The sequence below is a fragment of the Gouania willdenowi genome, chromosome 12 (genome assembly GCF_900634775.1).
Source record: "Gouania willdenowi chromosome 12, fGouWil2.1, whole genome shotgun sequence".
NCBI classification, from domain to species: Eukaryota; Metazoa; Chordata; class Actinopteri; order Blenniiformes; family Gobiesocidae; genus Gouania; species Gouania willdenowi.
Window position 1 is genome coordinate 25,619,482 of NC_041055.1, and position 18,096 is coordinate 25,637,577.

The following is an 18,096-nucleotide window of genomic DNA, read 5'->3' on the forward strand; positions in this document are numbered from 1 at the left end:
ACACTATGCTTGTTTGTTATGCTTTCAACTTCCATATTTCCTCTGTTTTTCCTTTCAGTAGTTCCCCCTTCACCTCCCACCGCACGGCACGGAAACTCACCGGTCTGTGAGCTACACAGACCCCTCCTCCTAAACTTGTTCTCATAACATCACTTCTGTTTTTGTTTTTAAAGACCCATATATCCGGGAAAGACGTGATAGTCTGATAAATGGCTATAGCAAACAGATCAGTCAAGGTGTAGTAGAAAAAGCCTGTTGAATTAAGTATGTTAAGGTTTCATTTATTCAGACAACTTTTACTTAGCAAATCCCCTTTGATCTCCTGATATGTTTTGACTGCAAACTGCCAGTCTTCATCAGAGGCGTCTGCTGATGGCTTTGATGTTTCCTTTGTAGTTCCCTTGACATTTGCATAGTAATTCCAGCTAGATTATTTATGTTTTCTTTTTTAATAGTATGTTGAGGTTTCATTTATTTCATTTACTGGCAGTTTTTGTCAAAGGCATCTGCTGATCGCTTTGATGTCGCTTTGATGTTTCTTTTGAAGTTTCCTTGACTTCCGTGTAGCAATACCAGCAAGATTATTTTTGTCTTCTCTTGAATAGTTTGTTAATTGCTGTATTACTACTTGGAAGTCAAGGAAACGTCAAAAGAAAAATCAAAGCGATCAGCAGACGCCTTTGACAAAGACTGGCAGATAATATACATATAAATAAATTAAATCTTCACATACTATTCAAAAAGGCAAAAAGAATCTTGCTGGAATAACTGTTGACTTAAGAATGAAACTGTGGCCAGTGTAACCCCAGAGTGCCCTCTTAATTCCCAGTGTGTCTCTATTTCGTTTTGCTCCAAAGTTGTCTGGCTTATGTAATGAAACATGGACAGAGAAGTGACAGAAAACGAGCAGGGTGAAAGAGGAGCATTGGAGGCTGCATTGGTCAGCATGGCCTTTAATAGAGTGGCAGAAAAGGCCGTTGTCTCAAGATTTCCTTCACCCCGCGTCGTAATGGCAGCTTTTCGCTGTTTGTCTTTTGAAAAGGGTGAGGGTTACCCGTCAAACACACAAAAACACTTTCTCTCTCTTTCAAGCTGTGCTGTTCACCTCTAAATAGGCAGAAGGACGGATTAGAGGGAGGGATGAAAAGCAGAGAAGAAAGCATGTCTTATGGATAGGAGTGAAAGAAGAGTTTGAAAAGCTTGTCTGAGAGCCAGACTTGGCCAATCTGGTTTTTAGTAGTGTGGGATCTCTCTCTCTCTCTCTCTCTTATTCTCTTTCTCCGCCTCTTTCGCCCTGACCTGAATAAACAGCTATCAAAGGAAGAGGCGTCTTCCGAGCCAGTGAACACACAAGATGGGTCCAAGGCCAAGTTCAGGGTCACAATTCAAGTTGCACTCAAAAATTCAAAGAACAGAAGCTGGGCTCAATGATTCATGGCTATATTAGAGATAAAACATTATGGAGGTGACAATGTGTGCAATGTGAGAAAACTCAGGTGTCAACAGCAGCAGCTGAGCTCCTGAGATCCTGCATGTATAAAGGAGACCAATCAGCTTCAAACTAATGGCAATTAAAATATTGTGAAATATATCCAACAACAGATAAAAACAAACAGGTAAAGAAAAAAAAATTACTTATTGAAGAAAAATTTACACCATTTTATTTTTCAGAAACATAAAAAATTAGCTCTTATTTTGCTTGAATGTATTGCAACAAAGACTGACATCAAATCTTAAATTCTAAAAATAATTTTGATGCATAATAATGTCAGGATTGATGAATCCTAAACAATAATTTTGCATTATAGCAGCCCATGGTCAACTTTTTTTGTTTTTTATTTAAGCTAAGAAAAAGTTAATGAAACAAACTGGAAATATAAAACCAACACTTTTAAATGATCGACAAACAAATGTACATTAAAAAAAATCTGAGATATTTCTTCAACGGCCCTTTTTGAGTTACTTTAAATGTCCAACTTTTACTTCAAAATTAGACTAAGGTAACTTCCTATTTCATTAAGATGTGTGGTTAGGTTTAATAGTGTATACAGGTTTGAATTAACCTAAAACTAAAATTTCTCTCTTTATTTTTTATTTCCCTTTATATATCATTGTTTAAACAAAATGACACCAAGTGATCAATAGTTGAATTAAGTACAGTGAAATAAAAAAAAATGTTTAAATGAAAAGAATTAGAGCATGTTTCACTGTAAATCAATATTATCCATAAATAATAAAATGATAACACTTAGTCAAATATATGTCCTCCTTTATGAGCATCTTGGGGTTTATTTGTCCAGTGTCATTGAGCAAGCAAAGGGATCAAACCAACATCATTGCTTTATCACCAGAGCCAAAGAAATTCCAGCCTGAATGACTGACATATTGACATTCCTTTAGCTTTATCCAAATGAAAGTTAGAGTTACTGGAGCCTGTCCCAGTTCACAAAAGATACAAGTGAAAGGAGCACCCGGGACAAACCAGCAGACCATCACTGGACAAACACACAACTTACAGACCAAAACACAGACAACTGTGTATTCAAGGCAAAGTTATCAAACAACCTCGGATGACATGGATGCTGTTGAGCTGTGAGAGAAAACAGAACACACAGAGAAAACCCATGAATGCCTTTGAACAACAGAAACAGTCTGGCCTGGATTTTACTCAAGACCTATGAGAGCGATGTGCCATCCAGTGGCCCCAGTATACGTCATCTTAAAAGTGTGAAAAAATGTCCACCTGCACAGGATAAAGATCCTTAAAATGTCTGACACGCACACGCACACGCACACACACACACACACACACACACACACACACACACACACACACACACACACACACACACACACACACACACACACAGAGGGTGGGAGCACATGCACAGACACTCATCTCCTGCTCATTTAGAGTCAGGCCTTCGCTGACAGACGTGGAATTTATACAAGAAGAGGTAGAAAATATATACTCAGGTTGTTTGTAGCCATTAAGGCTGTTTAAATGCAAAAGCAACATTTATATGTACATATAATCAGAAAACCAAAATCAATTAAGAAGTCTTTTGCAGTCCTAGACAGCTAACTTGTTTTCGACTTGTCCTTTTCTCAACTCACGCATCTTCCCCGGCAGACTCAAGTGTCAGAACTATTTTCACAGAGACGGTTTAAAGAGCTAATGCTAGCTGACAAGTAAAGTGATGCAGGGGGATGCGCTGTCATGCTATTGAGTGATGCTAATAAATGGAGAGAAAAAAAGAAGTCTGCTACCCACCAAAGATAAGAACAGATAAACTACAAAGGAGATCAACTGTTGATATGCTGCTTGTCAAAGTTAATCGCAATATTTGCTCAGAAACTTGTGTAGTTTATGAAAAACTTGCCATTAATATGGACCACCTTGTGTATAAAGTTGTACTCAAATTGCTTTATTGAATTGTACATTACGGTAATATCTTTCATTCCTGAAAAACTGTTGACTGAATAAATAGAACATTTTTTTTTTTTTAAAAAAAACTTGCAGGGAATTAAGGTTTTAATTAGTTCAGCTTTTTTGCATCATTACTTTTAAAAAGTTATTCTGATATTATTTTCTAAAGAACGGCAATTTGTGGAAGTCAAGGACACAAAGCAATCAGTGGAAACCTCTGAAGAAGACTGGCAGTTGACATTCGAAACATGTCAAAGTAAATTTCCTGAACAACAGTTGTCTGACTAAATGAAACCTTAACATATGATTAAAACCATGTTTATCTGTCATTAGAATAAAAAATATTTGAGGAAAATGTAGAGAATAGCTTTTTTAGGCGCAGTTGCGAGAAAATAATGAGGTCTTTGAACACCAGTGGGTGTCAAACTTTATCTACACCAGCGTCTGAATTCCTTAAAGTCCTAATGGAGCTCAGCATAGATTATTGAAAGGATTTTAAAAACCCTGAAATAGGTTGAGTCATAAGAAAGTGGACAGATATTAATATCATAGTCTCCCAGCAGGAAACTGTAGAAAACAACAGTAACAGAGGAAACGAGCAATGGCGCAGAGGGATGCAGGAACCAGGCAACAGAAAACGAGTCCAGAACAGAAGAGAGAGCCTACAAGGTTTTCCATTCTTCCCTCATTTTAAATCAGTGAATGTGCTTTCCCCTGTGACCCTGAACTTTCCCCCAAGTGTCCCACACAAACCGCGTAGTGTTACTCTCATTCACCCGAAGATAAAGAAGAAGAGAATGAACGAGAACGACAAAAGTGTAGACGAGGGATGTGAGGAAGGAAGGAAAGGACCATTCACGGGTACAGAAGTAAAGTTTTCCCACATGACTGCATACTGTAGCTCTGCCTCAGCAGCCCTAACTAATGATAATGATCTACATGTAGTTTTATCATTCAGTTTGTACACTTTGCAGGTCAATATCTTTTAATTATGCAATCAAGGCTTGAAAAATTTTAAACTCGGATAAATAACCACTTTATCATTTTTTCATGATAAATAAAAGTGTTGCTGTCATAGATTAGCTCAAGCAGTAAAACCAATATGATTTAAGTCTTTAAAAGTATTAGCGTTTGTAGCTGCACTTTTAATGTTTATGGTTTAAAGGTTAAGTTAATTTAATAAAAATAAAATAAATAAAAAAGTATTTGGTAAATATTTGGACTTTTTTGAAATATTTACTTATTAGGCTACTTTTAGCAAAGAACTTGATTTGACAGGCATAATTGAATATATGAAAAGGCCTGTGGGACAGAAAGAGGTTGGAGCTACAAATAATAATAACAAAACCCCATTTGCCACTTATTCATTATTTTCTGTACGGTTATATTGGCCGATATCTATTAATTTTATTTTATTTTTATCCAATAATTTTCCTTTCTGTGTTTTTTTATTCAGTTTTCTTGCTTGCTCTTTGTGTCTTTGGCTGCTGTAACATGTTAATTTCCTCACTGTGGGATAAAATAAAGTATAATCCAATCTAAACTTTGAAAGATATGTTTTCTCAAAGATGATATTAGGGTTCATTAACAGATCAATAAAACGCTGAATGGCAACTATTAGTTGTAATTTTAACTCGTCACGACTCCCTTAACCATACGCTTACCATTATTATTCATATACTGTACATGCTGCCAAATCAAAACTTCTGTGATGCATTTCATAAATGAAACATTTCCACTTATAAATCGTGTCATGGCCTGTGATGTTTTTGTTTTCAGCCCTGTGTGGCTATTCTTTTAGTTATTGTTTTGGATCAGTCAATAAGTACTTTTTAGGTTTCAAATTCATGTTTTGATCTTCACTAAATCTTGTGGTTTTTTATGCTTTCAGGTGTTCCTTCTCGTGTCTTCACTACCAGTGTTGTCACTGTTTGTGCTGTTGAGTGGTAAGGCTCCCTCCTGTTTGGCACTCAGGTGTGCTGCGTTTCCTGTGGTTTACAATTCACTAGCGACGGAACTTTTTCTAACAACAATAATCTGTTTCTTAATCACTTTTTATAGTGTTCAAATTAATTATGATGTGACAAAATATAAACATTTAACCAAATCAAATGACCAGTAGATAGGCAAATAAATACTATATAAAACGTATGACACTTCAATATTTAACTGTGATTAGGTTGCGTGTAAACCTTTATTTCAATTTGAAAATGTTCGATTAGCTTATTAAGACAAAAGGTGTAAAAAAGGAAACTTGTTATTGATTTGTAAAAATCATGCATTATAGTAGAAACAGACCAATCCTAAATGGGAAAATCTGCATAAAATATTGGTTAATGTCTGCATTAGAAACAAAGAGTGAAGAGGAACCATATAATTGTTGGAGAAATTTAGTTTTTTTAGATTTTAAAGAAATCAATTACTGTAGATAAGCATTCATTTAATACCATGCTGCTCCTCCAGTTCACATCACGACCATCTTATTTCAAAGTATGTCAATGAAACCCTACAAATGCTATCACATTTTTAAAATAGCATTATGTTGAGCTCAAAGAATGACTGCAGTACTTTTCAAGTCTATCCGGACCAAGTGCACATCGTTTGGTTCATCTTATGCCAAGATGAGACATAGATGTGATGCAAGCGTCATACTTGGTTATAGTTTCAAAAACGCCAGGGGTCATCTGCTTATGTGGCATGAATAATATTAGCCTTAAAGAAAAGCAGCAATGTCATAAGCTTACATTTTCATCAGGGAGCCTTTGCACTGTTTTTATATGTTTTAGACCAAGCTGTTTATTTTACGTTGTAGGGATTTGTCCAAACAATCAAAAAGGTGGCATGAAGCACAAAGCAGAGAATAGTAAACAGCAGGCAGAAAGGAAAAATCCTATATAATCCTTATCGTGACTAAACCACAGCTAACTTTGAACCACAGTCCAATTCTTTCTATGGTCATTGTTTCTGCTGCTAAAGAAAAAAACTGACCACAACAATCAGTGTTCTTTAGTCATGAAACTGCTTCCTCTTTGAGCAGTTTTACATTTGTTAATAATATACCAAAGCAGAAAAACTATTTTAAAGACGGAGGAAAAAAGTGTGGAAAAACTTGCAGACAATGACAATGACAGGGAGGAAAATCCGACTTCACATCTGACTGCACAATTCTCTCATCCCTTCTTCTCATGACAAGCCATCATTCTGCTCCACATGTGAGTCACATGCAAGTGAGCCTTTTAACAAACAATGTCTTTGAAGAAATGACATCTTGCTTCTTTCAGCACTCAAACCCCCGACTTGTAATTCGATTTGCTGCCATGACTGCTGTGCCGAGTATGAGTAACATGGAATTCATGCCAGAAATATCTCACCAAAGAAGGCACATTTATGGCTAATGAATTAACTGATGATAGTTCAACTACTATGTGCATTATCTTAATGGCTAATCATTCGGTGTGTTTGCAAACCATTGTAAATAATGACTTGGATATGAAATGACAACAGCTGCATTATTTATTTAGTATATGTACTGCATGATTGCACGTTCTATTAAACTTTTAAGTTAATGCAATGCTAAAATCCAGATAAATTCATAGATACAAGCAAAACAAAATAAAGACAAAATATGCAGGTGCACCAAATGACAAAATGTATAAAGTAAAACAATATTGCACTTACTGGTAAGCATTGCATATTCTCAGGGCGATTTGTCTCGGGGGCCGCACCATGGTTTGACAGCACAGCCTCTGAAATGTACACAAAGGAGTCACGGGCTGAAACAGTACCTTTGGAGCACATCTCAACATGTGCCAACATTAAATAAAACGCCTCTGGGTGAGCAAAAATAAAGTCCTCAAATAGTTCTGAGAGTCCATAAAACAGTTGCAGGGATGACAGCGAGCAAGTATAAAACCAGTGAACGAGAGCAGCTTATCACTGAGGCAGGTATTCAAAGTTTAAGGCGCGCAAAGAAAAAGCACTGATGAAAAATCAGAGCAGGCACATCATGGACAGTCCCCCAAGATGCAAGGATTCAACAAGCTGGCCAGGAGAGGAATGAAAGGGAGAACAAGTGAGAGGGAGGGAAGAAGGGGGAGAAAGAGACGAGGGAGGGAAAGGGGGAAGGGAGGAGTGAAGAAGAGAAAAGAAACTCCTCTCTCACTCTATTATCCGTTTGTCACAGGGCTCCTGGGATGTTGCCATGGCTGCAAGGACTCACGCCTCAGTGTCCTTTTAACTATCACTCAAAAAGGCAGCATTGAGCGTTTGGGCCACATTGTAGACCTTATTTTTCTCATTTGGTCTTTCACTCTGTTTTTGATTTGTTTAACCTAAATCTCCCCTAAACCTACTTACCACTACCTCTCTGTTTGATTGGTCTCCACTCCCATTTAACCCTCTCTGTACGACACTCCGCTATCACACACATGCAATGAGAAATCATCATGTTAAAAGACGTGTTGATTTTGTTTATAGATATCAGTGCCTTCAATATTTTCACACAGAGTTAATGAATATTCCTTCTTGACAATAAGTGGCAGGTAGCACAAGCCAAATAATCATTTATGAAATATCAGAGAAACATAATCAAAACTTTTTGTATGTTAATCAAACGTCACGCAAATACTGTATATTTTCATAAAATATGCTTTGGCAAGGTTGACGAAAAACAAAGGACTGATTGATTGATCAATAAATGAATTGTGAATGGTTACAATCATTTCCCCACGCTTTTGCGAGTTATCGCTGTGCCTAAAACTGACTAAAACCTTATCTCACACATTTGTGATTTCATAACCTTCAACATGAAACTTAAGAGGCACAAATCACGTTCAAAAATATGTATTCCATGTTTCAAATTGATCAAAAGCTGTTTGCAGCAACCCTTTAATGCCTATTATCAAGTTACATTTCTTTGAAGTAATAGAGATTGTGAAAAAGCTCAATCGTCAATGTTCGGTTAATAATCACGTAAAAAAGAAAAAGACAATAATTAATTACTATCATTAGGAATTTTCTTATTGATATTCCAAAACCAGAATCTTGCTCGATTTTTGTTAAATTGTGCTTATTTACAAATATTTTTGGGCTTTTCAGGAAATGTCTGAAATCTTGGGGGATTTGGATGTACATAGTATTTTTGTATTTTTATTCATTTGGCACAAAAGCATCCAGTCACAACTGAGCTATGTAGTATAAAGTGCATTACTGTATAAAATGTTTCTCCAAAACTTTTGCATGACTCAGTATTACACGCCTTGGAGTAATATGCTTAAACTGTCCTGCTTTATACTTTTTTGTTACACATTTTGGGTTGCATTTTATTTCATGATTACGTTTTCAAACTTGCAACTTGTGTTTTTTGCTGTACCAATTCTGACATCTTACGTCAACAAAGATTTTATGAGCTCAAACTCAGATTGTAAACCTTTCCACCAGATTTGGTGTGAACAAAAAGAGGCTGTCACTCTTCACCAGATTAATATGAAAGGTGGCTTTCAGCACACAACGTTACAAATGGAAAAACAATCTGTTCATAAGTTTTTCTTCTTATTTTGCAATAATACAAACGTAAAAAAGATCATTTGGCATACAGTTTATACCTTCATCTGTAACCCCAAAGTTCAACTGAAACACCCCAGTTATAGCTGCCATGGTGACCCAGAGGCAGGTTTAACCAAAACAAAGAGTTCTGATACTTGTTAATCTGAACCCAGCAGGGGTCCAATAAAGGAGAGGGGCTAACCTGGCTGGCATCAAGCCCAGAAGAGGAGTCTTTTGTGGGGTAGACATAAGTAGCACAGGACGTACAAGGGCAGAGACTTGGAGCAGCTGGCAATTTGAGAAACATCCAGCTTGACTGACACAAAATAGAGCGAAAGCCAGAGGGACAATAGAGGAGTGAAAGAACCAGGAGTGGGAAAAGTATACATCAGACACATTAAAGAAATGAAAGTGGAGAGAAGAAGAAAAAAAAAACACGGAGGATAGAAATGTAAATCCTGCAAAAGGCAAGCATGAAGACATAAAATCGAACTGTTGACTTGTTGGCAGTCTATGTTGTAGTTTGTCAGCCTCAATCTGCCAGGACATTAAAACCCCTTGACTTTTTTCAAGTCCTTTATGGCTCCACTTTACTCTTGAAAAAAAAAAAACCTAAGCCCCTTTTCACCTGCGACCGCACACAAAAAAGCAGATGACAAGGACAACCAAGAAGCCAGGGGAGAGGAAAGTGCCTCTACTTCACTTTATGAGAACCTTTATACCAACACAAGGACTCAGAATTGATTCTTTTCAACTACCAAGTGACAAGAAGGACTGAACTTTAAAAGGTCCTCGAACCCTAATATAATGAAGAGTAAAACCATGGATAACGCTTTTATAGAAATTGACCCATGTCAACACTACAGTAAACAACACCTTTAAAGCTATACACAGCTTTAAACTTGATATTTAAAAGCCAATATCACAAAATAATTAAATTCAATTAAAAATCAATGTGTTTTTATTAGACAATTACATAGTTTATGCTTCATAGATCAATAAATTGAAGATAATTTGCTCAAAAAAAAGGTTGAAATTTCCACTCAAAAGTTAGTTTTCATCTCCTCAGTCTGCATCAGCTCCATAAATAGACGCATAGAATTTTTTTTTTTACTTCATTCATCCTATGTTTTCTTGTGTTTTTAGGCCAGGCTACCGGACTCAAAACGCCACTCACTTTGTAGTTGTTGTTCTTATTCTTCTCATGTACACTAGATAAAATCGCTCCTCTTCTGTTATTCGTGAACGGATCGGGGTGAAATTTAGTATAATCTATGGATGTGTAAGGCTTACACTATGTCTTTATCTGATAAAAAATGTTTTTGTCTCGAGCAGCTTTAAGTATCCAAGCAGTATTGTGCAATGTAAAATGCCTGGTTTACCTAACAAACCACTTTATTAACCATGATGCTATATCACCCGACAGTGTCTCAGCTCCTCTTATAAGTACTATACTTAGAATGAATGTTTATTGGCACTTAAGTCTCTGTTAATGACTGTTTAGGCCATAAAAATAAATTAAACTTGAGTTTCTTCTTTAAATGACAACTCCAAGTACACAAGGTGGCAAAAGCAGAGTCCCATTCATAATTACAACCAGCACATGTACTGTTTTGGAAATGGAAACTGTCAGCTAAACGTTTTCAGATGTTGTGCTGAAATCTTATCGCACAGTAAGCAAATTCACAGGGATGGAGTCTAAACAGAATTTTTTAATACACAGATTTATGAACATTGTGAAAAATTTGAACCAGCTATTTGAGCATGCATCTGTTAGAGTGGCATGTAACAGCTTTTGTTTCAAGTTTGGAAATAAAGACATTTATTTTAGTTTTAACGATGTGTTCACTATGATGAAGGAGCTCTTTCTATCTTTCCTTGTCAAAACTTGTATAGTAGCACTACTTAATGATGAGTACTGGAGATCATCATTTATTTTTTCTCCAGTAGACACTAATCTTCAAAGACTAGAGAGACCAAATAGGACATATGATTAAAATGTTTGGATGACAAGCCCAACAACATGTCTAATTTCTCTTTTCTGTATGCAAGGGAAGAGTACTTCCGTTGGCAGCTGCTGCATACAAGCATTCATTTTGGGAAGAATATGATGGGAAAATGTCAGAATTTGCTCATATAATAAGACAGATCTGTCTATCGTGAGTGACCTGCTTTTCTTCAACCACAACTCAAGTATTTTTCATCATTTATTTTAGTTATGACATTCAAATCATTAATGAAGCTGAGCTTTCATACTGAGATATTTAACTTTTCAGAGGTCGAACAGTGATTTTACCCAATTACTTTTCTCAAGCTTTGAAGAATCAATCAAGCGATATTTCTTGCAGTTTATATATTTATTTATCTTTTAAAAAAAGCCAAATTTGGTTATCTTGTTGTCCTTTGATTCATTCCAATTGCCTCACCAAAGTAGTACATGCATTAAAACTACAATATAAATACATTGCCCAATAACTGGATGCACTGGTAATGAGCTTTGCATTCTCAATTTGCACAGTTTGATTCAATAGGTGAATGCATTCTATTTATGCTGCAAGGCTTTGCCCTTTTCCAGCCAAAGACACAGAACTAGAGTATCACTTCATTTCATGCTAACAAGAGGGCTTGTTTGTGCACTGTTTGACCTCAGCAACTGTGGAGTCTTTGACTCATGGCTTACAACTAGACACTGTGAAGTCTTCTAGGCTTTCTGGTGAGCTGGGCAATGATGGCTGTTGCACTTAATTTCCTGTTTCGCTTCTGGTCAAGCCTTAAAATGATCAAACTCTGTACTCCAAAATAATGCACCAGCAGAGGATTTCAGCCCTGCTTATTAAGGGATCACCCTAGACATGTTGCCAGGGTTAGAACACAATAAAACACAACCACTAGCAGACAAATAGTCACTTTAACATCTATTTATAAACTCCAATCAATCTAAAGCTCATGGTTTATTCTGTGGAGGAAACAAGAATACCATGGAGATACGTGGATGGAAATAGACCAATGATCTCACAGAGGGTAGCCAGAATATTTGAATTAAAAGTTCTCCATAAAAAATGACTACCAGTCAACCAATTTACGCTACTGGTACTTTATTTTAACTTAATTGATGTAAATTTGTAATGGTTTTTCAAAGACCTTTTTCAAGCCTTTTGTAGCAGGCGCCACGTGTTTGCTTTCAGTAAATTTAGTCCAACTTACTTTATCTTCAAGGCAGCTTAAGTCTTCAAGGTTCATTTCCTGTGACCCTGACACATGGAAGTGTCTGCACACTTTAAATTAAAGGCCATCCCCAGTGGAGGTTCGCTATTAGCAGATTTTCATGGTGTGATGCTATTAGAGGTCCAACTAGTATTCAAAGAGATGTCGCTTTTTGATCCTTCGATGTCAGTTCTTCCTTTCATTGTAAAGTAGAATTCCCCAAGCGTTGAATTGTTCACCCACTTATAGGGAACAAGAGCTGGGATTAGACCATCGTGAGAGAGGTTAGTTTAACCCTACTGATGATGTAATTCTGCTATTGTTTGATAATTTTTTGTTTTGTTTTCCTTTTAATGGGAAGATTAGAGTTTAGTACATGCTTTAAAGAAGTGGTCTTGGATCATGTGTTCTGAGTATCCACAAAAGTTAAAGAACGAACATCTTTTTTCATAAAAGACACAAGGATTACTAAATGTTTCAGCAATGTGAAATCAACTGTGTGAAAAACACAAAAAAGGTATATGATTTAATGTAAAAATAATTATGTGAAAATAAACTAAAGCTAATTCTTATATTATGAATACTTCATTATTTTTCAATTTTGTAACAATTTATGCTCAAAAATAGACTTTTCAAGAGTTAACGTTTTCATGCCACATTTCCCACTGTCGCTAAATGCTTGTTCATGTAGATCTTGTTGGGTTTTTTCTTTCTTATTATGAATTTTATATTTATTATTGTAAATTACTGTATCATTGATGACTCTAAATTGCGCTATACAAATAAAGTTGAATTGAATGTCCTAAATTGTCAGCAATACACAATTCAGTATAATATGAACATATTCATACATTTGGTAATGCATTTAGTGGGTGAAATGTTTGGAATAAGTGAATAATAAGATGGTTGAACGTTTTAGTAGCAGAAGGCTGACCTGTAGAATCATTTTTTGGGTCAAACGCATCATTTCAGAGCAAGTGGTTGTCAGCCTGGGGTCAGCGTTACCCTTCAGAGATAGCCTCACATGGAAGACATGTCACACAGATGCTAACAACACGTTATGTAACACTGTTTTACATTCACTGGGTAACCATAAAAAAATGTACAGTATATTGTCGAGGCGCTTTCCCCTCCCCCATATCCACACATTAAGTATGTTTTAATCCGTGATTTAACAACACAGCTTACTATGTGGAAACAACTATAGGAGATGCTCATGTATTGTCATACAAAGTGTCTGCCTCCCAATACACCCTGTGTAAAAAAAATAAATTTACATTTGCGTGATGAAGATGACACACTTTTTAAGCAAAGACCCCCAGCGAGAGCTCAGCTATTTCGGTTTTCACGCACATGAAGACCACCTGACCCATATCTTAAGTTTGTTGGAGGGTTGTGCAGTTATTCATGGTCAAAGACACACTCACGTACATGTCACTGTGGGTCAGCTGTTATCACTGACGCACTGTGTGGAGAAAATAAATAAATTAAAGCAGAGCTGAGGGAGTCTCTGAACCACATTTCACCTCTATTACAATTGTAGCCATTGAAAGCACTTTGATACAATATGGAGTTAACATTTAACTACAACCAACCAATGTGTTTTAGTTGAATTTCACTGTTACTAACAAAAGGGATCAAATTAATAAACAAAATGTTTAACATTATTGCAAATGGAAAATAATTTATGAAAACTTTGTCCCATGGCATTTCATTGGAGTCTGGCCACCACAAAGAAAATACATCTCAAAAAGCCTACTAGAGTTTGACTGTCAAGGCTCGTCTGGGAAATTACTGTTAAGCTGCCACTCATGCACAGCGTTTGTCTTTATTCAAGCTAAGCCATGTTAAAATTGCAGCCTTTTCATTGTAGCCTAGAGTGTAATTAACTGTCAACACTCAGATGGCAAGTTCTTTTTTTTTTATTTTTTTGTGGCAGCAGAAAGCTTGAAGCATTGGCGTGGAAGGCTATCAAAAGCCTTTATTTTTCTCCCTCTGAATAAGGCTTTGGGAGCACAGCTATGCTTAAATATGTTAGAATACAAATGATTAAATTTCCTCAATGACACTTAAAGCAGTGTTGATTCTCATTAGGTCAAGCTAGAGACTACCACTGAGGATTTGGCCCACTCTGAAAAAAGCACAAGTTTGTAAGTAAAAGATTAGACACTGATCTAAACAGAGGACCTTTGGTGAGAGTCAAGGCACAAATGCACATCAAAATGAATTAAAGGCTTGTCATATGTATTGTTCAAAAGAGGATGTTTGCAAATAAAGTCATAAAGTGGATAAGGCAAGAGGGAATTATGTGGTTTTTCTTTAAGGTAAAGCACAGCTGGATGGATACGTTTGTTCTCGGCTTCTACTCAGATAATTAATGTGAACAGATGTGACTTTCACTCTGGTTGCCACATCCATACTTTACATTGTAAATATTCAAGCAAAGGAAGCCTTAATGAGGGCATTTTTTTCCTTAACAGAAGATTTTGGCAAGGAGCAGCAGTAAAAGCACGTTATTTTGCATATTTGAATTTTTTTTTTCCCCTCCATTGCATATAGTGAGCAGTTTTTAAAAAAAAAAAGATAAAAATATTTCTTTTTTTTTTTTTAAATTCAAAAGGGGGAAAAAAAAAATATATATATATATACATATAATGAGCCGATAACCAGGTGTGTAAGGACAAGGAATAATTTAACACATGCTGGACTGTGGCCTCGCTAACTTTGGACAATCTCGTTCTAAAAATCTATGGACAATTTTCATTACCATCATGCACAAGTTAGTGGTAGAAATTTAATTATGTGATGATAACCAATACACGTATAACTGTAAAGTATATTGATCAAGATACATAATGGTAGGTACAAAGGGATAAACTGTAATTAAAAAAAAAAAAAAACAGTCTGTTGGATTTGGCAATAAAGAAAAGAAATGGGAAAAAAAATATGGTTTACAGAAAAAGTTGCAAATAAATGTTAATGATGCTGGTGAAAAAGTGGGTTGAAAAATGGAAATCGCAGATTAAAAAAAAAGTAAGCAAAGCTAGAGAAGAATTGTGGAAAAACATGGCAGGACAGAGAGGGAAAAAATAGAGGGAATGTGTGGGGGGAGGGCCTTGTGCATCCAGCAGTGTTGTAATGAATGAGGTTTTGGTCATTTAGTGCATGTCATGCAGCAGCGGTGCCGTCATGGCCTACATTCTGCCAGCTGGCTGTACAGAGCTGCATCCATTGGTATGTGCACTCCTCTCACACACACGCATAGTGACAAACACATGAATCAGATGAGACAGTTGTGGGACAATCCTGTCAGTAGAAAAGATAAAAACATTCTGCATTCTAAATACAACAAACCATACATTTTTGCTTTTATGTTCCCTCATAGAAATAAATCATCTTAAAATTGTGTTTTAAAGTTGTGTTTTTCATGCTGTAGCTAACCCTTGAATTGTTTGCACAAATAGCTAAAACCTCGACTTGTGGTTGCTTATGGTTTTCTGCTATGAATTTCATCCAATCTTTCACCATCCACACAAGCATAAAACTAATTTTAAAGTTGCATGAGGCATATTAGCCTGAATCAGCCAAGCAGTTTAAAGTAGAATGGGTTAGTGAACATCAATATCAGATAGAACTGTGAGAGTGAGCCAATAGGAGTCATGTAGTTCAGAACTGGAGTTAAAGGAGGTGATGTATTCTGTGTTTGATTGTGTGATGATGCAAACAGGGTTGTTCACAATGTATGTGTACATGTGTGGATGAAAAGAAGGGGTCAGAGTGCACAATAATCCACTCAATGTGAACAGTAAGCTTCTTATGGGGTCTCCCACAGAAAAACAATTGTAGGTAGCAGAGATGAGATGAGAGCTGACAGACTGGTGGCACATGCGTATTGAAATAGATTAAACAGTTGTATTGGAAACAATGACAGAGATGAGAAAAATAATGAGGGAAAAGACATAAGGAAGATAGCGTAAACAGTAAGAAAATACAGAGATAGAGAGAGCATCGCTACAGCATCCTCCAAACAAACGTACCAATCCATGCAGATGCAGTACATCTGCTGCCTCACTGTGTAACATGCAAGTTCCGATAAACATAAACACTTCTGAACAAGTACGATACACACAATTATAGTACTCACCTAGTCTAGGCTGCCCCTATTGTTGGCATGGTGAGGCATAACTCCAACACACACACCAGCAGCACCAACACCAACTATGAGTGAGTTTAAGCATTAGTAAGATGAGAAGGAACTCTTGAAAGTGGTGAGAAGAGAAGCAACTGTATTCAATGTGACTATGAATGCGTCTGTGTGTGTGAGTCAAGTGGGTGTGTGCATGTGTTAAGGGGAGAACCACTCCAACACAACAGCGTGCAAACAGAGGGCTCTCTCTCTCTTTTTCTCTCTCTCATCAGTGTCATCCAACCCCTCCCAGTCATGCCGTCTTTCCTTCACTCGCTTCCTCTCTCTTTCTTTCTTTCTTTTAATCCCTTGCTTCGACAGTCGCCCCGCCTACTGATCTAAAAACTGATGAGGGCTTATCAGTATGTCAGTCGTGCTGTAAACACACATACATGGTAGTATTCATATGAGTGTGGGTGCAGTATTGATTGTATGTTGCCTTACACTCACGCAGAGTGCATTCTTTTTAACTGTAAACTATAGACGGGGGAGCACATCGCTATTTTGGTCTCACAGGGTAAAAAGATGAGAGAGATGGAGAATGAGACGTTTTACTTTAAAGGTCCCATATAATAAAAATCTAATTTGAATGGTTTTATAACAGTAATACAGTATGTATATCCATAACCTCATTATGAGGCTCCAAAAGTGAAAATGTATGATTCTTCCATCCCTTGTTTGCACCACATTTTGCAAAATGTGTGCTCAGACAAGCAATTTTGAGTTTGGTCCGCTTATGACATCATAAGAGGAATAACTCCTCCTACTGACCCTCCGTGCAGGGAGGTGAGCTCCACTCTCACTATTTAATTTGCAGGTAAACAGATAAACAGACATGGTGAAGGCAGGACGAGCCATGCAAAAGTTTATTTTTATTCCCTTCATCTGAACCTCTCAGGACCCAGTTTTCTTTGCGTTTCTTTTACTACATAAGCCTAACGAGCATGATGAGCTGCTGACTGTTAAAATGTCCATATAACGTGAGCATGGAAGCAAACACTGCTCAGTTACTGCTGCTAACGTTGTGTCCAATAACACGCAAGAGCAATACAAGATGTGTGAACGAGCCTCTCCCAGAGCGGAAGCTTATGTGGGCATGGCCAGACACCCCTCATTTGCAAACCCAAAAGTACCTGCAGAAACAGGCTGTACTGAGCAGAGCTCATGAGAGCAACTTTTTAGGCTGCTGAAATTCAGGAAAAAAGATGTGTTTGGGGCAATACACTTCAAATACTATTTTGTTGGGCTTCTGAGACCTATTTTAAATGGTATGAAAAGCAGTATATTATGGGGGCTTTACCATAAACTAAAAAGGAATAGAAACGGCACAAAAACATGTCTGTTCTTTAAAGCCATACAGAATATGAAGTGTGAAACTTAAAAGTACAAGAGAAATGACAGCTTTTTAAGCATCATCGTTCTGTCTTTTTCAGAAACATTAGAGTCTATGGACGTAAACCAAAGCAATGCTTTATGGAGCTTCTTTGACATTTGGAAGACGTTCTAAAAACTGTTAATGACAGGACTTTCAGCTACCTAATAAAAGTTGGCTCATTCGGCTCCCATTTAACAGAATTACTATTTAAAAACCATTAATTATACTCACTATAAATCTCTCCAGTGTTAAGGCTAAAGCCTTTAAAAAGTGTATCATTTGGATGGATTTCAGGTTATCCTCAGCCTTTGTCTAGTTATGCTGATCTATGTTTAGCTGTTCGGCACATTGAGCAAC

At 36.8% G+C, this 18,096-nt stretch overlaps 1 protein-coding gene across 1 annotated transcript in view; it reads right to left on the reverse strand.

Moving 5' to 3' along the window:
- rgs3a (regulator of G protein signaling 3a) overlaps positions 1-18,096 on the reverse strand; it is a 146,899-nt gene that overhangs the window by 117,963 nt on the left and 10,840 nt on the right. The window contains exon 9 of the mRNA XM_028463666.1: positions 7,109-7,176. Coding sequence (XP_028319467.1) covers positions 7,109-7,176 — 68 coding nt within the window. The remainder of the gene's footprint in view (positions 1-7,108; positions 7,177-18,096) is intronic.